The sequence below is a fragment of the Rhinolophus ferrumequinum genome, chromosome 23 (genome assembly GCF_004115265.2).
Source record: "Rhinolophus ferrumequinum isolate MPI-CBG mRhiFer1 chromosome 23, mRhiFer1_v1.p, whole genome shotgun sequence".
NCBI lineage: Eukaryota > Metazoa > Chordata > Mammalia > Chiroptera > Rhinolophidae > Rhinolophus > Rhinolophus ferrumequinum.
Genome location: NC_046306.1, coordinates 1,232,758 through 1,258,194, shown reverse-complemented (window position 1 = coordinate 1,258,194; position 25,437 = coordinate 1,232,758). Strand labels below are relative to the sequence as shown.

At 58.0% G+C, this 25,437-nt stretch overlaps 3 protein-coding genes across 8 annotated transcripts in view; 2 read left to right on the top strand and 1 right to left on the bottom strand.

The window, feature by feature from the left end:
• Positions 1 to 8,224, top strand: part of OSBPL2 (oxysterol binding protein like 2) — a 42,304-nt gene extending 34,080 nt beyond the window's left edge. For 3 of the 5 annotated variants that reach the window (XM_033094667.1, XM_033094670.1, XM_033094666.1), the window contains exons 9-14: positions 1,018 to 1,107; positions 2,965 to 3,088; positions 4,640 to 4,768; positions 5,469 to 5,592; positions 6,446 to 6,536; positions 7,979 to 8,224. In XM_033094667.1, the coding sequence (XP_032950558.1) occupies positions 1,018 to 1,107; positions 2,965 to 3,088; positions 4,640 to 4,768; positions 5,469 to 5,592; positions 6,446 to 6,536; positions 7,979 to 8,081 (661 nt within the window). In that variant the 3' untranslated portion in view covers positions 8,082 to 8,224. The remainder of the gene's footprint in view (positions 1 to 1,017; positions 1,108 to 2,964; positions 3,089 to 4,639; positions 4,769 to 5,468; positions 5,593 to 6,445; positions 6,537 to 7,978) is intronic. The other 2 variants (XM_033094668.1, XM_033094669.1) reach the window with 2 other exon arrangements.
• A 7,971-nt stretch (positions 8,225 to 16,195) lies between these two features.
• Positions 16,196 to 22,033, top strand: ADRM1 (ADRM1 26S proteasome ubiquitin receptor). 2 transcript variants are annotated; one of them, XM_033094592.1, is made up of 10 exons: positions 16,196 to 16,288; positions 17,179 to 17,392; positions 18,047 to 18,163; positions 19,550 to 19,673; positions 19,913 to 19,999; positions 20,568 to 20,649; positions 20,830 to 21,062; positions 21,286 to 21,443; positions 21,597 to 21,699; positions 21,825 to 22,033. In XM_033094592.1, exons 2-10 carry the CDS (start codon positions 17,180 to 17,182, stop codon positions 21,929 to 21,931), a joined length of 1,224 nt encoding a protein of 407 aa, XP_032950483.1. In that variant the 5' UTR covers positions 16,196 to 16,288; position 17,179; the 3' UTR covers positions 21,932 to 22,033. The 2 variants fall into 2 exon arrangements, with proteins under 2 accessions (XP_032950483.1, XP_032950484.1); XM_033094593.1 differs by having other exon boundaries at positions 20,830 to 20,951; positions 21,825 to 22,023.
• A 124-nt stretch (positions 22,034 to 22,157) lies between these two features.
• Positions 22,158 to 25,437, bottom strand: part of LAMA5 (laminin subunit alpha 5) — a 47,404-nt gene continuing 44,124 nt past the window's right edge. The window contains exons 70-80 of the mRNA XM_033094594.1: positions 25,130 to 25,260; positions 24,896 to 25,057; positions 24,685 to 24,823; positions 24,454 to 24,599; positions 24,192 to 24,384; positions 23,959 to 24,123; positions 23,686 to 23,848; positions 23,420 to 23,553; positions 23,247 to 23,340; positions 22,926 to 23,045; positions 22,158 to 22,758 (exon numbers count right to left, since the gene is read on the bottom strand). Coding sequence (XP_032950485.1) covers positions 22,595 to 22,758; positions 22,926 to 23,045; positions 23,247 to 23,340; positions 23,420 to 23,553; positions 23,686 to 23,848; positions 23,959 to 24,123; positions 24,192 to 24,384; positions 24,454 to 24,599; positions 24,685 to 24,823; positions 24,896 to 25,057; positions 25,130 to 25,260 — 1,611 coding nt within the window. The 3' untranslated portion in view covers positions 22,158 to 22,594. The remainder of the gene's footprint in view (positions 22,759 to 22,925; positions 23,046 to 23,246; positions 23,341 to 23,419; positions 23,554 to 23,685; positions 23,849 to 23,958; positions 24,124 to 24,191; positions 24,385 to 24,453; positions 24,600 to 24,684; positions 24,824 to 24,895; positions 25,058 to 25,129; positions 25,261 to 25,437) is intronic.

The following is a 25,437-nucleotide window of genomic DNA, read 5'->3' as shown; positions in this document are numbered from 1 at the left end:
CTGGGCGTTCACAACCAACTGGCTTTGTTTTTTAATAGCTTTCCTGAGATAACGTACATGTCATAAAAGCCCTCGATTTAAAGTGGACACTTAAATGATTTGCAGTAAATTTACTGAAATATGCAGCCATCACCACAAGGCAGTGATGGAACGTCTTCCTCAACTGGAAAAGTCCCCAGGCAGCCACTCCCCAATGCCAATGCCGCCCAGCGCAGCCCCTGGCAGCCTCTCGGCAGCCTGGCTCCCTCCCCCTCCCTGTCTCCCCCTCTTTTCTCCCTCCTTCCCCTTCCCTCCCCCTCCCCCCTCCTCCTCCCTCTCCCTCCCTCTCCCTCCTTTCCCCTCCCTCTCCCCTCCTCCCCTTCCTCCCTCTCCCCCTCCCTCTCTCCCTCCCTACCCCTCCCTCTCCTTCCCCCTCCCTCCATCCCCCTCTCTCCCCCTCCCTCTCCCCTCCCTCTCCCCCTCCCTCCTTCCCCCTTCTCCCCCTCCCTCTCCCCTCCCTCTCCCCTCCCTCCATCCCCCTCTCTCCCCCTCCCTCTGCCCCTACCTCTCCCCCTCTCTCCCCCTCCCTCCATCCCCCTCTCTCCCCCTCCCTCCATCCCCCTCTCTCTCCCCCTCCCTCTCCCCCTCCCTCCATCCCCTCTCTCCCCCTCCCTCTCCCCCTCCCTCCATCCCCCTCTCTCCCCCTCCCTCTCCCTCCTCTCCCTCTCTCCCCTCCCTCCATCCCCTCTCTCCCCCTCCCTCTCCCCTCCGTCCATCCCCCTCTCTCCCCCTCCCTCTCCCCCTCCCTCCTTCCCCCTTCTCCCCCTCCCTCTGCCCCTACCTCTCCCCCTCTCTCCCCATCCGTTTCACTCCTTCATTCACCCCTTCCCTCCTTTCTCCCTCCCTCTCCCCCCCTCCTTCCCCCTCTCTCCTCTCCTCCTCCCTCCCTCCCTCCTTCCTCTCCCTCCCTCCCCCTCCCCCTGCTTTTTCTGGATGCTCCTGTCCCACAACAGAAGCCTGTGTTTGTTTTTCCCGTAGAACTGGAGATAAGTGTGTGCTTCACTTTAAACCATGTGGGTTGTTTGGAAAAGAGCTTCACAAAGTGGAAGGACACATTCAAGACAAAAAGTAGGTCCGCATCTCCTTGGTTCCCACTGTGCTCCTGCAGCGCGTGTGCGCCTTGCGAAGGACATCGTTCAGCTGTATGTCCGCTCATGGTGCAAGTTAGGGCTCTTGTTTGGGAGAAAGCGTGTCATTATTGAGTACACGAGGAGACAGGAGCAGTTTTCAGTGTCGTTTCCAGGCTGCTGAATGATTGGAGCCCGCCCACCCTCTGGTGCGGGTAAAAGACCTGGGTCTGTTTCCCTTTGGTAAAATGGGCAGGAGGAACGGAGACCCTCCAACGAGAGATCGTGGTCCAGATTTATAAGTTTACCCTGTGCATCCTTCTCTCCACCAGCATCCAGTGCATGTTGTCAGACAAAACCCAAACGTTAGCCTGTGTAAGCATCATTTTTCATTTGACTCATTTGTTCCGATCCATAATTTAGGGATGTTTAAAGTTTTTTTGAGCAGAGAAGTGGTCAGTAGCATTTTAACAAATTTTCTGGGTTCCCCCCACCGTTCGGGTTAGTTATCTTATGTTTTGGGTCTCAAGGTTCTCATTTTTTCCCCCTATAAGTAATTTGGGCCATATAATGTCACAAGATTCCTTTCAGCTCCTAAAATCTATACATTTTTCAACTAGAAACAAGTTTCCAACGTAAAGTAGCGTGTGCTTTTGCTCAGACCCACTCTGTTGGGTTCCAGAAACCCACCTGAAACAGCCTGGAAAACACCCTCACATTTAAGCCTCCACCCACTTTGCCCACTGAAATCAGTTGGGACTGTGTGGACTGTACAGGACAGCAGTCCCGTTCTTGAGCGGCAGTGACCAGAGCTGTGAGCATCCTCTCCCTGGTGGACGCACCCGGACAGAGACTGCGGTTAGCTGGTCAGTTAGCGGGTCCGCCAACCGGCTGTACATGAAGAGGTGGCCCCGCCCTCAAGGCCTTGCTCAGCAGCCCTCAGTGAGCACGTGCAAACCCTGGTCCAATTTTCGGTTTTTCCACCCCAAGTTCGACTGAGCTCTGCCCTCACACTAGGCCTCTTGGAGACAGGGAGTGTCAGCCAAGCTGTCTCTCCAGAGTGAGGACTGGCCGCGCTTCCCCGCCAGTCCCCACTGGCTGTCCTTCCAGGCTGAGCCGCTGAGACATGGGTGCCCTCCCAGGGTGCCACACCGCTGGCAGGGCAGTGGTCAACTGTGTGCTCTCCCCCTAGGAAGATGCACAAAGAAAAGTTGTGCATCCAACACTTGGCATGGCTCCTTTTGGAACTGGCAGGGAGCTCTGGTGGCTGGTCTGGAAAGGTCTCCAGAGGTTATTGTTATTAAATGCGAAAAGATGGTGGGCAATCAGAGAGGTACCCGACATGGTGGCAAAGACAACAATGTCAACTGAGCATAAGAAGGCTTGTTTATGGAATTTCTAGAGAAAGGGCTGAAGAACATGAAAATTCAGTGTATTTTAAAAATCAGATGGGTACATACAAATGTAAGTAAAGGAGCATTATTAGAATGGATCCTAACAGCACATGTAAAAAATACTGAGAAGCCCAGAAGGGGCTGTGTATTATCTAGAAAATACGTACGTCCACACTTTGTCACTGCTTCTTGTCTCCCCAGCCCCGTCCCCCACCCTTTTAGGTTTTTGAGCCTTCATTTTCTCTTCTGCGTTGGTATGTTAGGAGTATGAATGGTCTCAAGTGGCACGATTAGAGATCACAAAGTGCAGTTTTTCCCTTTGCATTTTTGTCCAGAGATAGCCTAAGATGTACAAGAAGACAAGCCAGGATGGGCATTTATTCCGTAGTCAGAGTTTCGGCGCTGCATGTTTGAGGAATGGTTCACCATCGCTGCTAACTTGGTTTTTACCCCCCTTGATCCAGCAGAAAGAAGCTCTTCATCGTCTATGGCAAATGGACAGAGGGCCTGTGGGGCATAGACCCGGTGGCCTACGAGTCCTTCCGGAAGCAGGAGCGGAGAGGCGACCCCCCGAGGAAGGCGAAGCTGGTAAGGTGCTGCTCGGCATGGCACGTGTCCCGGCAGGGCAGCCAGCGGGCGGGGCCGGGGCTTCCGGGAAACCAGTGTGCCTCCCCCTACCCCTTCAAGGCCCCTGCTGGGAGAGGCTGATGCGTAGACTCGTCTGTCCATGAAACTGGTCGTCCTGTGGACTCTGGACTGGCAGTGGAGTTTATCTGCCTTCCGATGCTGCAGGCGCTGCTGTTAGAAACCGTGGGTGCAGGGGTTCCTATGGCACAGCGTCTGTCCCCCCGAGCCGGGCAGTTTCAGGAGGCACCTCCATTTCTTCCTGGAAACTCCACGTTCTGCATACTTCTTAATAAACCTGTCTTCCTGACCTTGTTAGCTTAGACCTATTAAAACAGCAAGTGACTGTCATTGCTGCATTTTAGTTCTGAGAGCAGATAATAGATTCAGCAGTCGGGAAGTAGTGACAGTGGGGCCACTTTCTCCCCTGGAGCTTTGCAATACCGCTCATCTGAAGACTGTTCCAGAGCTGCAACCAGCAGTGATAGTTCAAAGAGCTGTCATGTTTTCTAGATAACATGTAGCCTCCTCTGGCTTCTCCGTGTTTTTCATATGTGCTGTTAGGATCCTTTCTCATAATGCTCCTTTACTTAGAAACAAGTAAAGTTCCATTTAAAGATTCCTTTTTTTTTCTAATTTTTTTATTGGGGAACAGTGTGTTTTTCCAGGACCCATCAGCTCCAGGTCAAGTCGTTGTTTTCAATCTACGTGTGGTGGGCACAGCTCACTGGCCCATGTGGGAGTCGAACCCACGACCTTGGTGTTATGCGCACTGCGCTCTAACCACTGAGCAAACCAGCCGCCTCATTTAGACATTCTAAGTCCTCGAATGTTAAATCCGTTCAGCAACGCCTTTTCATGTGTCGGCTTAGCTTCCTTGTTCCTTTGGGTAGCCTGGAAATGAGTCTTGTCTGCATTTAGCTCTGGCACCAACCCACCGACCCGTGGAGCCTGCAGTCAGGTGGGAGGGTTTGTGACATTTAAGTGTTCTCCCCCTGACGGCTGGCTGCATGAATAACCACTTTATCCTTTCTCCGGTCCCCTTCCTGGATTCTGAAAGCTAAATGCGGCCATTGTCTCTTTGTACTGAGATGCGGCCTCCAGATGGGATTGTCTGGAGGTGCCGCGATGCCCTCAAGTCTGCCAGATGGACCGCTTGATTGAGGCAGCCTGTGGGAAGGGCTCCATCGTCGTCAGAGCCACCCGTAGCTTGGACGGCACATGCTGTTGTAGACGGTGTCGCCGTCGTCGGCTAGTGGTCAGACTCCGGAGTGCGGTCTTTATGCTGCCCGCGCTCTCCCACAGGAAAGTGGTGCCCCCCAGGTGGGGTCAGCTCTGCAGAAGCAGCAACCGACCCTCTCCTTAAGCTGAGGGACAGACAGGTCACAGGCAGAGGGTGTGGCGGCTTCTCTTTCATTAGAGGGCGTCTGGCTGTGCCCAGGGGCTTGGAACTGGTCTGAAAAGCGCTGGCGCCACTCCCTGCCGGCGACCACAGGTGTGTGTGCCCTGTTCCAGGACGACGCTGCCGAGAAAGCCGACAGTGACGTGTCAGACGCTGCGCCTGAGGCTCAGGAGACCGTGCAGGTCATTCCAGGCAGCAAGCTCCTCTGGAGGATCAACTCCCGGCCCCCCAACTCTGCGCAGGTCAGTGCCCCCGGCCCCCGCCCACGCCAGCCACCTCCGTGCGTTGTCCCTGCGTCACCTAATCGCACTGAGCTTCTGAGCAGGAGCCTCCGAGCTTCCTGTGGCCAGAGCCACTTCGCAGCCCCAGCCGTGGCGTGCTGTGTCTGCACGAGTCGCGGTGACATGTTGACACATGACTGACACGCAGCTCTGTGCACACATGGCAGTGTTGTAGCTGCCCCAGGTGGCACCCCAGGCAGACTGGCAGGAGGGGCAAGGCCCAGGGGCGGGGGCGTGGTGGGGGATGGGGCTGCAGTGACTCCACCCCCACTCTGTGTGATGTGGCCGCTTGTTGAGATAGACTGCAGAGGTGGGGACACAAGCAGAAGGGCAGGCCAGGTGGAAGGCGCGGCCCCAAGTGCAGCCATGTGGGGTGCACTCCGTCTGAGATTGCTGTCATACCCCAGGAGTCAAGGGGAGAGTGTGGGGCCCCCCTGGGACGGCCCCAGGGGATGGAGAGGAGGAGCCCCCAGGGGAGACCCAGGCAAATGCGTCTCAGGCCGGGGTGGGGGGAGCGCCTGCCCTGAGTGACCTCGACGGGAGCGTCTCCAGGGAGCAGGCACCACGGGCTGGGTTCAGAGTGTGTCTGCAGCTTCCAGATGTGCACCGTGCACAGGCGCGAGTGCCCTCACAGGAGCTGGTTTCTTGCCCGTCCTTGCAGATGTATAACTTCACCAGCTTCACCGTGAGTCTCAACGAGCTGCAGACCGGCATGGAGAAGATCCTGGCACCCACAGACTGCCGCCTGCGCCCCGACATCCGAGGCATGGAGGATGGCAACATGGGTGCGCCTGAGCGTGGGGCCTCCGCGGGCGCCGAGCAGGAGAAGGAATGCCCACGCCTTTAGCTGCACCAGCAAGCAGGCCTTAGCCCTCCTAGCACAGAGGCCCCAAACAGTCTGCGCCGCGCGGGTTTAGAACTCTCCGGCCTGCTGCAGACCAATCCTCCTGGAAACATAAGCTAATTACTAGAAAAATGAAATGAAAAAGAAGACGTGCAGAACATGGTCCCTGATATTTTTATTACTAGGTGCATTTCAACAACTCCTCATGTTGTTCATGAGAAGTCCCATGGGCTGTCCGTGTGGGGGGCCACTGCTGCGGGTGTCACTTGTCTGCAGCTGTGACAAGACAGTCCTGTGTCCCGCCCCTGGCAGCACACGTTGGGGGACCGCTGTGCGGGGTGGCATGGGGGGGGTCAGGGTGAGGAGCCAGCGTGCCCCTTGCTCATTCACGCACGACTCTAGGTCAGGTCAGCGACACAACTCCGGGTATTGTCCCCATGGCGTGTCAGTAAAGAAACCACTCGGGAGGCGGGGGGCCTCGTGTTCGGGATCACTGTGGTCCTGGGACCAGGGCTGCCACAGACCCTGAAGGTCAAGGTCAGATGTAACCAGCTTTGCGAGGGAAATAGCACATGGGTGTGACACACTGTGGGGATGGTGCTGTCAGCGCCCCACTGTTCCCCACGCGGCTGTGCTGAGGTCTGCGCATCCCCACGCGGTCAGCAGTGGGGCCTGAGCCCTGTGGTGGGTTTGGTTTCCTGGTGGCAGAATTTACTCTGTGTGCTTCCCTAACAGTGACTAGGAGCCTCACTGTCCACCCCGACTCCTTACCCACACCTGTGCTTGCACCCTAGACCTGGCGAGCCAGGAGAAGGAGCGCCTGGAGGAGAAACAGAGGGAAGCCCGGAGGGAGCGCGCCAAGGAGGAGGCCGAGTGGCAGACCAGGTGAGGCCCCGCGGGGCGCGGGGACAATGGGGAGGCCCCACGCCTCTGGCCGAGCAGAAGCAATTCCTGGTTCTGTTACAAGGGTGCCGGCCGCCCAGACCTGGCTCTGGACCCGCTGTGCAGATGGGCTGCGTCTCCCCAAAGTGAGTGGACCCCACCAGGGAGAGGCGGCCCATGTGAGACGGGGCCTCGCTGCCGCCCTGCCCCTGGCATCGTCCACCCTGAGCGTCTTCTGAAATAGGGCAGGTTTAACAAGGAAACGCAGCATGACTGAAGGAAAGAGACGCTGTGCGTCCAGACACCACGGCCACACCACGGCCACCCCGCCCGCGAGCGCGCCCCCCATGACGGTGGCGATGACCGTTGCCGGGCTCCCGGAGGGAGTAGTTAGGTGACGCTGGCTGCTGAGCCTGCTGTGCCGTCTTCTTACTGAAATGCCTCAGATTACTTATCCTTTGTTGTTTAATAGTCATAACAGGAAAATAAGTCATTTAGTAAGGATTCGATCACTTAAGTACTGCAACACTTAGGCAGAATTTAAATCTGTACATACAAAGGTTCGGATTTCAGAGTTACAAAGCTCTGGGTGGTTCAGAGCTGTCCTTATCAAGCTACATTCATCGGAGTCATTCTTTTCAGGGCCCAGTGACATCACCTCGTGACTTTCATGTGACCAACAGTTTTAAAACCAATTCTCGATTCTTGGGCTTCCAGTTTCCTTTACTATTATGCTTTTAATAGTTTGATAAATGGAATTTGCTTTTGTTCCAGGAAAAAAAAAAGGAAATAGTGAAACTTCCTTCATTGTTTTTTAAGTAGTCAATTTTTAAAACATACTGTGAAAAAAATATTTTGTCCTGAGAAGACAGTTACTCGGACCTTGCGAGTCCCCCCAGCACGCTCCCTGCTAGGCTGCCACCCTCTTAGTTGTCTCCGTGTCCTGAAACAGAGGCCTCTCCCGCCCGCCACTCAGGTGGCATTGCAGTGGTGCCCGTGGGAACCGGTGACACAGACTGAACTGGCTGATCGGATGACCTGGGGTCCCTGGGACCCCTCTGCCCATGATGTGTCTCCTTTCCCCAGTTAATGTCACACAAACCTGGCCTGCTTGAAAGGAGGGAAACTGAGTGCCGTGACGGTCGTCACCCCGACAGGCACGGGGTGACTTCGGGTCAGCAACCCTGCCCTGCTCACCACCCGGCCTGAGTGTTTTCTGTGAAATCCTCCATGTTTTGTCCGGAGTGAGGCTGCCATCATGGATGTTTGTGGGGAGAGCGTTTGAGTGAAAGTGGATTAATACTCCCCAGTCAACGTGGCTGCCCTGGGCCACGCATTCAAATACGCGTTGATGTGACAATGCCCAGTTAGAGGTGTTGACCGCGGCGAGGCCCCTGTCGCGCTGAGTTGGCACCTCTGGCTCCCTTACCCTCTTCTGTTTGCAGGTGGTTTCGCCAGGGCAGGAACCCGTACACTGGGACCCCCGACTGGCTGTATGCAGGCGGTTACTTTGACCGGGATTTCTCAGGCTGCCCGGACATCTACTGAGGGCTTGACTGGCCCGGGACCCGGATGCCTGCAAGGCTGGACTTGTCGAGTGGCTCCTCGGAGCTTCGGTCATGGCAGGACCAGCCTTTCTAAGGACCGTGTCCACGGAGACAGCACCGTCCCTGGTGGAGGACTTGGTCCTAATTAACTTCTGATTGCCAAACCTTTACGACTGTTGCGGTCTCTTCATAAAGCTCCCCTTGGGATCATCATGTTTTCATTAAGGTTTGAGAAGGAAATTCTTTAATTCCCTCTTATGTGACAGCAGTTAGCTGGGGCTTGCTTAGCTGACAGCACTCTCTTAATTATGAAATTTATAACTAAAGGAAGTCACAGGAAGGGGACCACATTCCTCCTTAGAATGAAGCATCACAGGGTTTCTGAATGTATTTTAAATTTGAACCAGTAATAGGAAAAGATGGATCTTGAAAGTAACCCTGTGAAGAGCTTCCTGCGGGCGAGGAATTGCTTTCCAAATTATGGTAACACGAAAGCGAGGGTTTTCAAAGCATCAGATTGAATGATAGTTGTCAGATTCTGTATTTTTTACCAGTCTTCAATAATATAAAGATTACTTTTAAAATATTTAAGTTCAAACTACTTGAATAGTATTTGCCGAAGAGCAAGCCATGCATTATTCACCAGTTGTATGCTGTCCAACAAGAAGCGTTACTGTAGCAACCCAGGGTGATCAGATGCACTGAGAGTTGTTGACCAGAGGCCCACAGACTGCTCCCAGCCTTGAAGGAGCCCCGGCTCTGGCCATGCCTGCTCCTGTCACAGGCCTCACTGTCACTGCAGGCCAAGCCCCTGTCACAAAGTGAGAGTCACGTCCTAAAACGTTAGGCCTGTACCCACAGCACTGTGTCCTTGTTTTCCCGCATGCATGTTTAAAATACAGGAGTCCAGGTGAGTCAGCTCTGGTGTGCACTGTGGAGGGTCAGAGCAGAGCCTGCTTCCAGGTGAATTAGTTATTGCCTAAAACACAGGTGTACATCCTTATCAGGTGACTGTTTTCTTTCAGTAGAAATGTCAACGCTGTAGATCATGGTACTGCTCTCTGAATCGAAGACAGTCTGCTGTGTGCACACGCACAGGCACACACACACATGCACACACAAGGCACACACATAGGCACACGTACATGCATGCAAGGCACACACACATACACGTACACACATGCAAGGCACACATACACACACTCAAGGCACATGCACGGACACATGCACACATACACAGGCATGTGCACACACAAGGCACACACATGGGCACACATGGCACACATACATAGTTACAGGCACGTGCACATGCAGTGGTACGGAGCAGGGAGTTCCCAGTGAGAGGGTGTCATCGTTGTGTGGCCAGGCTTCAAAATCACATTTGTAATTAAAACACTTTGAAAAGCGAAGACTTGTCCTGAAAGCTTCATTTTGTAGCTTCAGAAACTGGAAGCCACTGTGTTGTGACAGAGTCCTGAACGCAGTGCAGGCACACTCAGGCGTCTGAGCATCTCTGACGGACGGATTTGGAGAGGAGGTGTTGGAGAGTCCGGTGCTCAGCCTGCGTGCCTCTGGTGGAGGACCGCGTGCTGTCAGCCTCTGCCACCGGCTGTGTCAGAGGCACAGCTGCAGGGCACGGGGAGGACGGCTGCATTCAGGGTCGTCCATGTGTCACTCCCGGCCTTCAGTAACCAGCCGACAAGGTCTGCATCCCAAGTCCTCTCCTGAGGTTGGGGGCCCAAGGGGATGGCGGGATGCCGCTGCCACGGTGCAGAGCTGGCTCCTCACTCAGTTTCCCGCCCGCTGTGCCTGCAAAGCTAACACAGAAAAGCCAGAGCCTCCGTTTCCCCGCCCCCCAAATACCGGGTGTCAGATGTTTGTCTCTGTCAGACTTTTGCAGTGGAAGCCACTTTCTAGAAGACAGCCACCCGCAACTGACGTATGTGGCCCATGTGGAAAGGACAACCTTCTTGTCCACACCTTTGCGTGACTGTGGCTTTGACAGTGTCCTGATGGGAGGGAACAGAGTGCACTTTCCCCAGAGAGCGTCATATTAGGGGGTTGGCCCTTTGAAGTCAGGCTGGCTATGTGTCCGTTGATTCAGTGCCAGTTTTGGAGAGTCAGTTGCAACTAGATGCCGACGTCTCGGAGCGTGTTTTATGTGGAGTGTATGTGAATGTGATGGGGCCCACTGGTGCTGACTGGATTTAAGAGGCGCCCAGTGTCGGGGCAGGTGGTCTGTCCCAGGAGTGGTGCTGCCCTCCCAGGTGGGGTCAGGGGTCAGGGCTCCTCCCCAGTGTAGACCCGCTCATGAGAAGGTCACTGAGAAGCAGGCCCTGGTCCCTCAGGGGTGTCACAGCATATGTCACTCCAGGCTGCGGCCAACGCCAGACCCCCCAAATCCTTGTCTCCATTGGGATGGAAATGAGACGAAAGTGCCCAGATGCCCCTCGACTTCTCTGTAGACACACGTGCTCTGAAGTGTGTGAGACCGTGCCATCAGGGCTCTCCCCACGGATGGAAGTGGCCTGGGCAGGACTCCCCTGAGTGGTGCCACGGTTGTCCTGGTCATTCAGACTGTCCCCAAAGCTCGTGCTTCTTGTGCCTGAGGTAGGGTCGGCCTGCAGACCTGCCAGACACATGATCTAGTGCTGGGAAATGGATGTCAGACCCCCGGGCCAGCACTGGGGAAGGAAGGGCCAAGCACAGTCCCCATGGCCTCCAACGGCCCCAGCAGCCCCCTTGTGCCGAGGGACTTGGAGCTGTCCAGCTGGGGAGGCGTTCACCGACGTCATGCCATCTGCCCGCTAGGTTCTTACTGGATCACAAGGTCAGGGGATCGGAAAAGGATGCCCGGATGCTCCCCATGAACCCGCCAGCCCTTTGGGCAGCCCCGGCAAGAAGCTTCCTCTCAGGATACCTGCTCTTTGGGAAAAGAGCTCCCAGCAGATGGTGCTTTACAAGTCTCATGCATGCATGAGGAACAGTGAAATGAAGACATAGTTACAAAGGCCAACAAGCTTCCAAAATTCAGAAGCACCGACAGACCTATCCTTGAGGGGTGGAGGGGTAGCAAAGAGCTGTACCCCGTGTAGCACAGTTGGGCCTGGGGCAGAGGAATGAACAGAATGTTCTTACTGGTCCTGGTTTGTCCTGGCTCAACGGTTGGACTTTCAAACATCTCCCAGAGGACATTCCTCTGTCCACTGTGGGTACGAAAGCTGGGGCCCCTGATGGGCGAGTGCGTCACCAGACATACAGCACGTGTCCTGGTGGTTCCCCCGAAGTGTGTCATTTACGGGCCTCACTGCTCCTGCGTTCTCAGGGTGAGGGTTCTGCAAAGTGAAGACTGCATTTGGCCATCTCTCTATTTTTTATTTTTTTAATGTTTATTGGGGTGACAATTGTTAGTAAAGTTATATAGATTTGGTATGAGCTTACTGGACAGTCAGTCTTTCACTGGACACACTGCTCCTTTGCCTCTGAGAACCAGACTGTCCTGGTCACTTGTTTAATAAAGGGCTGCTTGGTCTCTGCAGAGGGTGACAACACACAATCGGGTCCTGCCTCCCTCACTGTGCGTGTGTGTGGCTGGTCTTCACCGCTGTTCATCCTATCCGTGTAGCACGAAAATATCAGGCAAGAAAACACATTAGTGACGGCTTGTTTTATACTATGTGACACCTGTCAATACCCATCTGTGTAAAGAGAGTCACCCAGGAGGATTGCTACAGACCTGTGAAGGTAAATGTTGACCGTCTCAGTTGGCTTCTTGGAAAGGACTGCAGGCCGGCTGCGGATGAGCCTCATGGCTGGAGTCAGAGGCTCGGACCGTATGTTCTGTAGGATTGGCCCAGCGCGTGGATTGTTTCAGAAAACTGCGGGTCACGGCAGAGAAGGCATTCAGGGACACTTGTGACATCACTGGGTGGACACACTTAATGGACGGAGGGGTGCAGGTTCTCTGAGCATCGGGAGCTCTGAGTGACCGGCTGTCTCCTCTCCAGGGGATCAGAGCCTGTTGCTGGAAGCAACGAAATGCCTGGAACACAGTGTCAGTTTGACTCGAGGGTCCCTGCCCTGTGGCCACTGTCCTGGGTGCCCTGCAGCTGTGTGCTTTCCAAGAGAGTGAGCGGAGTGGAGGCAGTCAGCCCGACAGCCACGGTGGCTCCGGGCAGGGGACAGACAGTCCCCGCGGTCAGAATGCTCCGGCAGGTGCACAGATGCAGGGTGCCACCCATCCGATGACGGGACCACAGAGCACTCGGCTCTGCCAGAGCCCAGGCCTGGTGCCGTGGCTGCCCAAGCCCATGATTACCATCCAGTCCCACCTCCTGCAAGAAGGGGTGCTTGCGGGAGACTTCACAGCAGGTGACTGGAGGAAGCAGGCTTCTACATGCAGTGACACCATTGTCTGCAGTTAACAAATTCATAACATCTTGTAACCACCACCGTATCAACATATACAGTCAAATGACAAGGTGTCAAGCCATTCAAGGGGAAAGAACTGTCTTTTCACCAAATGGTGGAAAACTGGACAACCACCTGCAGAAGAATGAAGCTGACCTGTACCTCACACCATATACAAAAACTAACTCGAAATGGATCAAGGAGCTAAATGCAGGACCTAGAACAATAACACTCAGGAGAAAACAGGGCACAAGCTTCACGACACTGGATTTGGCAATAACTTTGTGGATATGACAACAAAGGCCCAGGCAACAGAAGAAAAGATAGAAAAATTGGATATTGTGAAAACTTGAAAATTTTTTGTGCATCAGACACTATCAGAGGAAAAAGGCAAGCCACAGAGTGGGACAAAATATTTGCAAATCACATATCTGATAACAGGTTAATATCCAGAATAAATAGAGAACTACAACTCAACAACAAAAAACCCAAAAACCTGATTCAAAAATGGGCAAAGGACTTGAATAGACATTTAACCAAAGAAGATTATGCGAATGGCCCACAAGCCTATGGAAAGACGCTCACCATCACTGATCACCAGGGAAATGCAGATCAAAGTTACAGTGAGATCCCACCTCACACCCACCAGGACGGCCGCTATCCAAAGAAACAACAAGCACCAACGAGGATGGGGAGAAATCAGCACCTTTATACACTGTGGGTGGGAACGTAAAGTGGTGCAGCCGCTGTGGAAAACAGTATGGTGGTTCCTCAAAAAATTAAAAATAGAACTACCACATGACCCAGCAGTTCCACCTCTCTCTATATGTACCCAAAAGAGTTGAAAGGGGGTCTCGAAGAGATATTTGTACACCCATGTTCACAGCAGCAGGATTCGCAAAGCTCGCAGTGGAAGCGACCTGCGTGTCCGTGGGTGGATGATGGATAAATACAAGGGGTCCATCCACACACTGGAGTATCTGTCACTCAACCTTTTAAACAGGAAGGAAACCCTGACACACGCTACAACATGGATGGACCTTGAGGACGCAATGCTCAGTGAAATAAGCCAGTCACAAAAGGACAAACCCTGTGTGATTCCACTTACATGAGGTCCCTAGAGTTGTGAAAATCGTAGACAGAAAGTAGATGGTGGTTGCTGGGCTCGGGGAGGGGTGCACAGGGAGCTGTGTTTAATGGGTGTAGCTTTTCAGTTTTACCGAATGAAGCGTCTGGAAAAGGATGGCGGTGATGTTTTCATAACATTATGAATGTATTTACTACCACTTAATTGAACTCTACACTTAAAAGTGGTTAAGATGGTAAACTTTATGTTACGTGTATTTTACCGCAATAAAAAAATTGAAAAATTAATTATCAGTGGCTGCTGGGGTTAAGGCAGTGGGAGGGAGGGACAGGGGAAGCAGAGAGGACTTCGGGGACAGTGGACATTCTCTGAATGACACTATGACAATCCATGTCATTATACCTGTGTCTAGTCACACACAATGGACAGAGTGACTCGAATGTTGACTCTGGACTTGGCTGATAGGACGTGTCATTGTAGGTCCATGGGTTGTCACATGTGCCATCCCGTGGGGGTGCTGGCAGTGGGCAGGCCGTGCATGTGTGTGGAGGGGTATGTGGCAGCTCTTTGGCCTCAGCTTTGGTATGAACCTAAAACTGCTCTGAAAAAGAAAGTGCAGCATTAAGAAAAGACCAAAACCAGCTGCAGAAACCAGCTGCCAAACCCGTGGCTCGAATGGCTGTGCCACTTTGTTCCCCCAGCACCAGGACTGCCCACGCACTGGGTCTTGTCCAGCTGCCTTTTCTTCGTAGCCATCCTAGTACGTGTGCTCTGACCTGCGTTTCCCTCGTGAATAACGGCGCCGCCACCTCTTCCTGCGCGTCGTGCACCGTGCACACCCTCTTGCGTGAAACGTCGGCGCGTCTCCTGCCCACTTCTGGGCCGTGTCCTCCGGCACCTGCTGCCTTCCCTTCCGCCCCGCCGGCGGCCAGGCAGCACGAGCTGCTGTCAGCTTGTTTTGCTGGGGCAGGTGGTAAGCGTGCTGTGGCTGAGAGGTCGCAGGTCCCACGCGGGGCAGTGAGGGCTGGCAGGCCCCCCCCCCCCCAGGCCTCACACAGCCCAGGGGTGGGGGTGGGAGCACAGAGGGGCCTCCACAAGGCTGCTCTCCCATAGCTTGTTTCCTTATTAGCTGGTGCATGGAACGTACTGAGAGGCTATAAAGCTTCCTTATTCTGAGCCATCCCAGGACACGGGCTCCCGGGGGGCGGAGGAGAGGACATTATCCGTTTAGGACCCCTCTGAAGTCACCGCCTGGAGGGGAAGCGCTGACTTCAGGTTCTGGAAAGTTGGTTTCCCGCGGCCTCTGGTGGCAGCTTTTTAACTTTTCATGCCTTTAACAAGTGACACCTGCCGCTGCACCGTCTCAGGGAGGCCCACCGGATTTTCCCAGTGTCCCTCCTGGTTTCACAGAGCAGGGAGGTGCCAGCGGCTGTGGACCCAGCACTTCCCGCTACCCTCCCCACGCTGCTCAGAAATGATCAAGGCTCCCCCCAGAGCTTTGGTGTCCGTGAGTTTGATCTACCAATATTCAGCATATTAGAAATTAAACTGAAGACATTTACAAATATTTCACTAATTAAAAGTTAACAAATCCATTACTTATTACATTTTAAATGCAAAACAGCTATATTTTCAAAAACAAAAATTCGTGAATCTTTAGATCATCAGACGGTGGACAGGCAAGTTGTGCTTGAGGCATCCCAGTTCTGCAGAAGTCAGACACATCTTAAAAACGGTGAATCAAAATTACTTTTCACTCTTATGCTTTTAATAATAAGGCCGAAAACCCATTTTATGGACGTACAGTCGCCGAGCAGCTCGGGGTGGCCCCAGGACTCCGATGGCCTTGTCCTTGGGGAGGGCAGGCGCCAGCCAGCTCCGGCCGGGCGGGCACAGGGCTCCCGGCACTAGGGCTGGGGCTTCCGAGGCCACACGTGGCAGTGTGGGTGCAGTAACGGGAGTAGGTGGGCGTCCGCTTCTGCCCTCGGGACTATGTAGTCGGCCTCCATGGAGGACACCTAACGTCACTGTGGAAACTCCACGCAGAGACCGGGAAGAAGGGGGAGGCGCCCATGTCAGTCAGCACTGTTATCGGGCGGGGTTGGGGGACCCCGGGCGGGGCCACCGTTCAAGGCCCCGCGTGTACGCCACACGCGCCGCCGCAAGGCCCACGCACCGAGTCCCCCGGAGGAACGCGAAGCCAGCCCAGCCCTGGCGTCCTAAGATACCCTCCCCCCAACCCCGTGACTACTTCCCCCACGTCTCGGGACCCAGCGTCCCGCACTGACAGTGACCCTGAGCGACCCCGTCTCACGCCCTTCAGGTGTCCCGGCCGGCCGGCCGGCCGAGCTCCAACGCCCACCTCTCGCCCCGCGCCTGCCCCGCCGATCCCGGCGCCGCCGCCAGGGGCCGCCGCCGCGCCCCTATGACACAGCAACAATAGGGGCCGCTCTGGCCCGCGCGCTGCCGGCCCACGCTTCCGCCGGAAGGGAGCCGCCGGCGTGGGGGCGGGCCACGGCAGGACGATGGACGGCCGCCCTCGCCAATCGTTCGCGGGCCAGTGTCGTCCCCGCGCCTGACGGGGCCCAATTGGCGGCGAGAGCGGCGGGCTGGGCGGGGCGAGCAGGGGCTTCCGGCGGGGCCCGGCAGGCGCCGAGGAGGAAGACCGAACCGGACGGCAGCTCTCTCGTCCGAACCTCGGCGCGGGCCAGGTACGGGGGGCGCCGGGGGCGTGGACGGCAACGGAGGGCGGCGGGCGGCCGGGCCTGCGCCGTCAGCGGCCCCCGAGCCGGGCGCCGGGTTTGTGGAGGCGGAGTCCTGGGACCCAGGGCCCCGCGGGCTGAGTGAGCCTGGGGCCCGGGACCCGGGGTCTGGGAGCGGGGCCGACGCTCTCGGGGGGCGGGGAGCGTGGACCGTGCACGGGGCGAGGGCTCTCGGGGATCGGGGAGGGGGCTGTCGGGGGCCGTCGGACTCTTGGGCCGGCCCGGGCCGCCGCCCCGCTGCGAGCTGCCTCGGCCCCTCCGGCCAGCGCGGAGCCAAGGGCGTTGGGCCGTGAGGTCTGCGGGGTCGGGGCGGGCCGTTCACCGCACGCGGACAGCCTTCGCCGTGTTTCTCCCAAGTGCTCCGTTTTCGTTTTCTAAGGGAGCAAACCTGCCGTGTAACGGGCCTGTGTCCAACAGTACGTACTGGGTCAGCCTTGTCTCCCGTCGGACGTGTTAAAGGTGTCCCCGCCCGGGTCAAGGTTTTAAATTCTTCGGACCCCAGACTGAAAAACAGAGTTTGTAGGTACAGAAAGGGGTGTTGAGGAGGGGCCCCAGCCTCAGGCAGCGATGTCGCGTAGACGCAGAGGTTGGTTTCATTCGTTGAGAAACCTGAGAAGAAGCTGCAGTGTTGGCCTCCTGGCACCGGGCTCCTTTGGCTCGGGTACTGCCAGGCTCTGTGGCCCTACGCGTGGTGTTGGGCAGCGTCCCCGGTGCCCAGCGTGGCGGCCCGCAGGTTCAGAGAGGGGCGCTTTCGCTCTGTCGGTGCCAGTGCAGCCTTTGAGTGAGAAGGTAGGATTTCCGTGACAGTGACTGGGCGTGCATGCTGGTCCCTCTTTCAGGATGACGACTTCAGGCGCTCTGTTTCCAAGCCTGGTGCCAGGCTCCCGCGGGTCCTCCAACAAGTATTTGGTGGAGTTTCGGGCAGGAAAAATGTCATTAAAAGGAACTACCGTCACCCCAGATAAAAGGAAAGGGCTGGTGTATATTCAGCAGACGGATGATTCCCTCATTCACTTCTGCTGGAAAGACAGGACGTCGGGGAACGTGGAAGATGTAAGTGTCTTGGCCTGCACGTCGCTGGTGGTCAGATCAGAAGGACATGGAGCGGCCCTCCCGGCGCGCGGCTTTACTGTGTGGAGGGCAGTGGGGGGGGGCTTGTTGCTTTGCTGTCCTCGGGCTGTTTTGTTTGCTTATGGGTCTTCCCAGTCTTGACGAGTAGCTAGGTTTCTCCTGTCTGTGTAAACTTTAAACTTTGAAGATTAGGTGCCTGGAATTGGAGAAGCTGTGTGAAAACCTTGCCCTTGCTCACAGCCCTCCACAAAGCTCTCTCCGTGGTCATCTGTTTCCGTGTTCTTTGTCCTTCTGTATCAGGTTTGAGAGCAGGTCAGAGTTGAAATTTTTAACTCATCTTGGAGTGTTGTTCTCAAAATGTCTATTAAAAAATCCTTCAAGGGTCGAAAGCCTCCCTTCCCTGTTTAGCACTGAGCCCGACTCCTGGCCTCCACGCCCTCCGTGGGGTGCCCCTGCCCTGGCCTGTCTGCCCTGCAGATACTCTGCGGGGACGGCTTGGCGACTTGTTCATCTGGTCTGTTTCCTCCCCCCCCCACCCCACACACAGATGCAGGCTCCTGCGTGTTTCCCTGGGAGGTCGTGGGCCTCAGTGGTGCGTGTTTCCGGGATGCTGACTCTGACCTTCCTCTCCTGTAGGATTTGATCATCTTCCCTGATGACTGTGAGTTCAAGCGTGTGCCGCAGTGCCCCAGCGGGAGGGTCTATGTGCTCAAGTTCAAGGCAGGCTCCAAACGGCTCTTCTTCTGGATGCAGGTATGTAGGAGGTTTTGTTTGCTTTCAGTTTTTTCTCGCTGTCGTAAAATTAGGTTAAAAGCTTGCTCACTGGATGGTAGAATTAGCTTTCACAAAGTGGCTCATTGACCAAACACGTTTGCCACGCAACCTCGGAATTCCAGTGCGTCACCTTGCATGGGGGTGTGGGAAGGGGGCCTCTTCCAGAGTCCCAGCACTTGTGTCTGGGCCCCAAGTGCCCTTTCAAGGTATGGTGTTCCCTGGCAGACACACGAGTGATTGCCAGGCTGGGCCCTGTCCTGATGCATTGATGGGCGTATGGCCTCTGGTTTGCTTGTCGCCCAGTGCCCTCTCTCAAGGGTCATGAGGACCCCAGGGCAGAAGCGAGGGTGGCCGTGTGTGACCCCCTTCCTCCCCAGTGGTGTGCTCTGGGGTCTCGGCGGCCAGTGCTCCAGGGCCACCTCGCCCCGCAGCTGCCGGCAGCGTTCCTTCTCCCACCCGGTGGCCATTGGCCCATCTCGGTTTCTGTTATGGGCAGTGTGCCAAGGTGACTTTCTGTGAGGATGACGTGCGTGTTCAGTGTAGTTGTGGACTAGCTCGTGCAGTGGGTGTACGAGTGCGTTTGTAGTTTTGACAGATGTCACCTCGTTCCATCCCAGAGGTTGAGCCCCCAGCACTCCCGAGAGCCCAGCAGGAAAGGTTTTCCTCATGGTGGGCCAGGTGGTCTGTGGTGCGGCTGCTCCCTGTGCTGAAGTAGTTTGCAAATGGCCGTGGACAATAAGAAATGTGTGGTGCGGCCATGGTCAATGAAACTTTATGTGCAAACACAGATGAGGCCATGGTTTGACAGCTGCTGGTGTAGAGCTTGTTTCTCCAGTTTTGCCAAGAAATGTTAGACTTTCAGCGCGTACTGCCTTTGTTCTTCCCCGTGTTGCTCCTTTGCTGGCTCTCTTCCGTCGGTCCTGAGGGTGGGGACTGTGTCTGTGTCCCTGGCTCCCTGCAGGCCCACAGCACATGCTCAGTGACTGTTGGACAGATGAGTCTGGGGCCCTGGCAGGGCGGCACTGCCTGGTGACCCCCGCACACATGGGCTCGTTGCCCCTGTTGACCTAAGAGGCTGCGGGCCGTGCTGCTGCTTGGGCAGTGCTGTGATAAGAGGATTGTGTCATCGCGTACGTGCCGGAAGGAGGGATTGTGGTGACCGGTGGCCTTGCAGGGTGTGGGCTGAGTGCCCTTAATGCTTTCGAGTCCTCTCTGTCAAATGGGCGAGCAGGTGGGGGCTGGGTCCTCTCCCTGATGCTGGGTGACCGCGGACAGGTGACATCGTGTGTCTGAGCCTCAGGTGCCTCCTCTGAGCAGGGCCATGGTGGGCGGGCCGCTCACCTGCGGCGTGTGTCCTCCCGTTAGGAGCCCAAGACCGACCAGGACGAGGAGCACTGCCGCAAAGTCAACGAGTACCTGAACAACCCCCCGATGCCCGGCGCGCTGGGCGCCAGCGGGAGTGGCGGCCACGAGCTGTCTGCCCTGGGCGGTATGTCGCCTCCCGGGGGTGCTGCGAGCACCGTGTGGCTCTCGGCTGGCATGGCCCCCTGGGTGCGGGCGGTGTTCGAGGTGGAAACGGAGGGGTCCAAGTTGGGAGGCCCTCGTACCCGTCCTGCACGGCCCCACGCCCACCCGACGCAATGGGATGGGTTCTGAGCTCCAGCCGGGGGCTCCCGGAGGGCCAGGCGGGCCGCGGGCAGCGTGGCCTGAGTGCCTTCTGTCTTCCAGGCGAGGGCGGCCTGCAGAGCCTGCTGGGGAGCATGAGTCACAGCCAGCTCATGCAGCTCATCGGACCGGCCGGCCTCGGTGGCCTGGGTAACGCCCGCCCCCGGCCCCCGCCCCCCGGCCCCCGCCGGCCGGGCAGGCGGCCGGCTGGCCTTCGCGGTGCTTGCCCCGTGTGCCAGTGCGGCCTTTCCGCCCCTCCCTGGCTCCGAGTGGTGTCGGAGTGCTCCCTGGGGGGCGGGTGAAGCCTTCCAGGGCCCCCAGCGAGGACCCAGCTGTGTGCATCGCCACCACTGCTGGTGGGGGTGGGGGTGGGGCTGAGGGCATGCGCTCGGGGCTGTGCCTGCGTCCCCCCATGCCTGCTGCCCGTTGGATTTGGGGGGGGTGTTTCTTGGACGGGGGAGTGCTTGCTGCCTTGTACCTGATCTGCACTGCTGTACCTGGAACCCAGGTGTCATGGGTGGAGGAATCCAGGGCTCCGACTTAAAGCGATCAGCTTCCAGGAGACTGCGATCTGAGCAGTCGCCATCCCTCGGTCCCCTGGGCCCACTGTGGTCACCACCTTCCCCCGCTGTCCCTTGGCTTCAGTGCAGGGCGTTTCTGCTCCGTGGGCAGGGCAGGTGGGCGTGACGCCTGAGCTCGAGTCCCCTTTGTTTTGCAGGTGGGCTGGGGGCCCTGACTGGGCCGGGCCTGGCCAGCTTACTGGGGAGCGGAGGGCCTCCTGCGAGCAGCTCTTCGTCCAGGTGAGCCTCGCACCCTGCACCCTGCCCCCTCGCGTAGTCAGGTGCCACCAGCTGTCCCTTCTGCCTGAGATGGTTCAGGTTCTTCGAGCACCTGGCAGCGCAAGGGCCTTTGGGGCAGGACCGATGTGCTGTGGCGCCTTTGGGCGTGTGGTTGTTCCAGTGCCGCCCTGCTCTTCCCAGCTCCCGGAGCCAGTCGGCAGCGGTCACCCCGTCCTCCACAACCTCTTCTGCCCGTGCCACCCCAGCCCCTTCTGCTCCAGCAGCTGCCTCGGCGACCAGCCCGAGCCCCGCGCCCAGTTCAGGTAATGGAACCAGCACGGCGGCCAGCCCAACCCAGCCCATCCAGCTGAGCGACCTCCAGAGCATTCTGGCCACCATGAACGTGCCGGCCGGGCCCGGAGGCGGCCAGCAAGGTAACAGTGCTCCTCGGCCCCAGGCTGGGGGGTGAAGGTGCCTGCTGCCCCTGCCCGCTGGCTCGCTGGTCTCCGAGGCATGGCCGCGCTGCCGCCTGCACGCGATGCCTCTGCTCCCTCGTCGCCTCGCCACTCAGCACATCACGCCTCCCTCCGAGTGTCGCTCTCCTCGGTGTGTCCAGACTGGCCTCAAGCCGCTGATGGCTCTGTGCTTGTGCCCTAGTTGACCTGGCCAGTGTTCTCACGCCCGAGATCATGGCACCCATCCTTGCCCACGCGGACGTGCAGGAGCGCCTGCTGCCCTACCTGCCCTCTGGGGAGTCGCTGCCACAGACCGCGGAGGAGATCCAGGGCACGCTGACCTCCCCCCAGTTCCAGCAGGTAGGCATGAGGCCTGCTGCCTGCCATGTGCTTCTAGCCTGGCACCCTGGCACCAAGAGTCCCCGAAATGCGCGCTGGCCCAGGCCCTGGCCAGTGGGTGCGACCCCCACACCCCCGCGTGCTTGCTCACAGGAGACTGGCTCTTCCTTGCAGGCCTTGGGCATGTTCAGCGCGGCCTTGGCCTCGGGGCAGCTGGGCCCCCTCATGTGCCAGTTTGGCCTGCCCGCGGAGGCCGTGGAGGCCGCCAACAAGGGCGGTGAGTACCTGCTGCTGCTCCCGCGGCCACGCGCCCCCTTCTCCTGGTGGTAAAGGGGAAAGCCTCCCTGTTGGGCAGCGCGGGCTGGCGGTCCCCGTGGCCTCACGCTTTCGCATGCGTTTCAGATGTGGAGGCGTTTGCCAAAGCAATGCAGAACAGTGCTAGGTCGGAGCAGAAGGAGGGCGACGGGAAGGAGAAGAAGGACGAGGAGGAGGATATGAGCTTGGATTGAGTTATTTGCCGTCTCGGGGGAGTTCTCAGCTGGGCGTGGTCCGTCGCACGCCTCACCTCTTCCCACTTGCTAATAATAAAAGTCTTGTCTTTTACCTGCCAACTCTGGTTTTTCTGTGCCCAGGAGGCATTGCCACGGCCCCGTCCCCTTGCTGTCTGGAGGGGAGCTGGCATGACGAGCCTCCGCATCTGCAGTGTCACTCACGCTGCTGTTCTGAGAGACACCTGCCCCCCACGTGAGCCTCCACAGCCAGGCTTTCCCCAGCGCTCAGCTGCTCTCTCTTCAAATTCAGTCGACACTCAGTTAAACAAGTTCTTTTTTAATTTTTGTTTTAAGCAGGGTCCAGTGATTTAAGACTTTTCAAACTATTAAAAGTTGGGGGAAGGGATAAAAAGTATAAAAACCCCATTTCATAGCGTTTTACCCTTTAAATAAAAAGACCATTTCCAGAAACAAGGTCACCTGTAGAATCTAGAGCCTAGGTAGAGAAACGCAAACAAACTTCATCTGTGAAGCTGGCTGAGGGTGGCACGGTCAGCAAGCTGTATGGAGGGCTTGGGGGCTCTGAGAGGCGGGATCCTGTTTGCCTGGGGTGGCCGGCCATGGGGACTGGGGGCCCTTGAAGGCCCTCCTGCATGGCTAGGGTCCTGGGGAGCAGCTGTGCTATGTAGCGGGGCAGCCGCTGGCCCCCACTACCCCTTGGACGCCTGCAGAGTGAGACATGGTGACGGGGGACCAGTTCACCACCAGATTCCTCATGCAGCCGCGGTAGACTGGAGGCCAGGGGTGCCTCAGAGTGGGGGGTCCAGCACGTGTGTCCGTGGTTCCTGGGGTGTGGGGAAAGACGGAGGGAGACAGGCTGGAGCAGAGACTGGCTTCCAGCTGGTCCCCCCACCAAGCCTTGGTCTCCCCAGCTGTCCCACCACAGGAGCGGGGGAGAGCAGGGTGACTCCAGTACCTGGTCCCCGAGGGGCAGTGCTGAGGCCACACTCACCAGGCAGGCCCCCTAGGTGCAAAGGCACCGGGGTGGAGGCTGAGGCCGCTGGCACGGGGCCCAGGGTCTGGTTGCTCTGTGAGTCCACCTCCAGCCGAAGGACGTTGCCACCTTTGGTCACTGTAGGGCACAGGCTCTGGCTGGGCTGGGAGGGGCCGCACACCGGCCCCAGGGCTGGGGCTGTTTGCCACATGTTCCCCTGCCTGGGAGTCCCAAGTATCCCGCTCCCAAATCCCTCCTAGGCTATCTGCTCTGCAGAAGCGGGGTGCGGGGGAGGGTGTCAGGGGTGTGTCTGACCATGGCCGAGGGGCCCCAGCTCACCTGCCAGTTGGTGCCACTGACCATCACACAGCGCCCTGGACAGTGTTACCTGCGTGGAGAACTGGCCTGCACCGTCGTCAGCCCACAGCAGGACCTGGGCAGGGTGCATGGGCATCAGGAGGGCCCTGCCAACCCCGATCCTGCCCTGTGGTCACAGACCCCACCCAGCTTACCTGCTGCTCCAGCACCTGCAGCTGCAAGTAGGGGGGCGCCTGAGGCCTGCCCAGGTGCAAGACGAGGCCAGTGGCTGTCTGGGGCCGCACCTCCAGCTCCAGGCTCACATCGGGCAGGGTAGCCCCCAGGGTGTCTGCAGGGAAGGGGCTGTGAGGGGAGGAGGCCCCTCACCCCCCTCGCCCGCCCCAGGCCCCTCCCTCCCTGGGTATCGCTCCCACCCCACCCAGCCTGAGGCACACTTGGGGAGTGGGGACAGCAGGCAGACCTAGAGTGATGGCTCCCCCACTGCCTGCAAAGAACAGGCCCTTCTCCAGGTGGCCTGACAAGCAGGGCGTGACCCCCACCACTCGAGTGGGGTTCCTCAGGGGCTGCCCGTCCAACCTCAGATTCTTCACACAACCGCCGAACCATGAGCTGCTGACAGCCACCTGTGGGGGCGCAGAAGGATGGAATAGGGTCAGGTACCCAGGGGTGCTAAGGAGGGTAGACTGCATCTGGCTGGGCTGGGACAGGGTAGGGGAGGCTGGGCAGTTCTCACTGGGAGTTTGGGCCTGTGGCCGCTGACAGGGAGGCCCCCCACAAACAGAGTGTGGGCCTGGGGGCGCTCTGCCCCTTGGTGCAGCTGGTCAGTCTCCTTGTGGCCCTGGGCCTGGACCCCGTCCATCACCAACTGGATCCGAGTCTTCTCCCATCGCACGGACACCTGGGGGGGTGGCACGTCAGGGTAGGGGCTCCCAGGGCCCCTCCATTTCCCTCCTCCTCGTCCCTTACCTTGTGCCACTGACCAGCCCGTGAACGCTGGTGGCTCTGGACACGGAACTGGGGCCCAGGGCCTTCTGTCTGAGCGACAAAGTGTCGGTGACTCAGAAAGAGAGCCAGGGAGGGGCTGCCGGCGGCCAGGGGCGCAGCGTAGACCACGAGTCCTCGAGGGGTGCGAGGGCGGACCAGCAGCGAGAGCTGGGACCTGCAATTCGAGTGGGGGCGTCAGCATGGGTGGCCCCTCCACACCCCCCCATACCTGGCCCAGCCTTACCAGTCCCCAGGGGGTGCCGGGACGCCTGCAAACTCCAGGTAACTGGACAGGGGACCCCCAAATTGGTAGGCGTCTCTTATGGTCCTGAGGGGCCGGAGCAGCGTGCAGGCAGGGTCCTGGGTGGGCTGCCGGCTGCGCCGGGAGGCCTGTGGGTTCAGACGGGGATGCTGGGAGCTTGGGGGCTGCCTTCTGCCCACCCTGCCTCCGTCAGCACACCACCCTGGTGCCTACCTTCCGAGCTACTGTGGGCTGCAGCCCTCGTGGTGCTGGCGGTGTCTGGGTGCCTGGGTCTGGAGCGCAGCCTGAGCTCACGCCGACGCTGCCCACATTCTGCTGAAGGTCAAACACGCGCTGCGGCCCTGGGGGGAGCCTGCAGAGGGGTGTCAGCAATGGGAAGTGGGTGGGTGGGGCCACCCCCCACTCCCACTCCCACTCTGCTCACCGCTGCACAAAAACGTTGCTGATGCAGCCGCTGAAGTTCTGGAGCGTGCTGGTCTCTGGCAGGCCCCCCAGGATGAGCTTGTCCGGCTGGGGCTGAGGCCTGGGGCGTCGCCCCCGGTGGGGCGTCATCTCCTGGTACTGGTCGTCCACGTAGAGCCAGACCCTGTGGGGAAGAGCAGCATTTGCTTGCCCTGCCCTCACCCAGCTGCATGCCCCCACCCAGTCCCTGCCTTACCCTGTGGCGTTGCTGTAGAAGGCGACATAGTGGGGGTCGCCATCGGCAAAGACCCCTTTGGTTTTCACCTCAGTCCCCATAAACCGGAGTATCACATGGCCCTGCTGCAGGAACACCTCGCAAGGCCCATCCTGGGGACAGTGCCCAGGTCAGTGGACCAAGCCAGGGGCCCAGACTCACTCCCTCCTCCAGCCACTGGAGCCCCCACTGCTGCTCCAGGAGGTCGTGGGGCAGCAGGCGGTCAGACTCGGGGATGGCTGGACAGAGGTCAGACGGGGGGAGGCGGGATGGGGGGAAGGGGGCGGGCG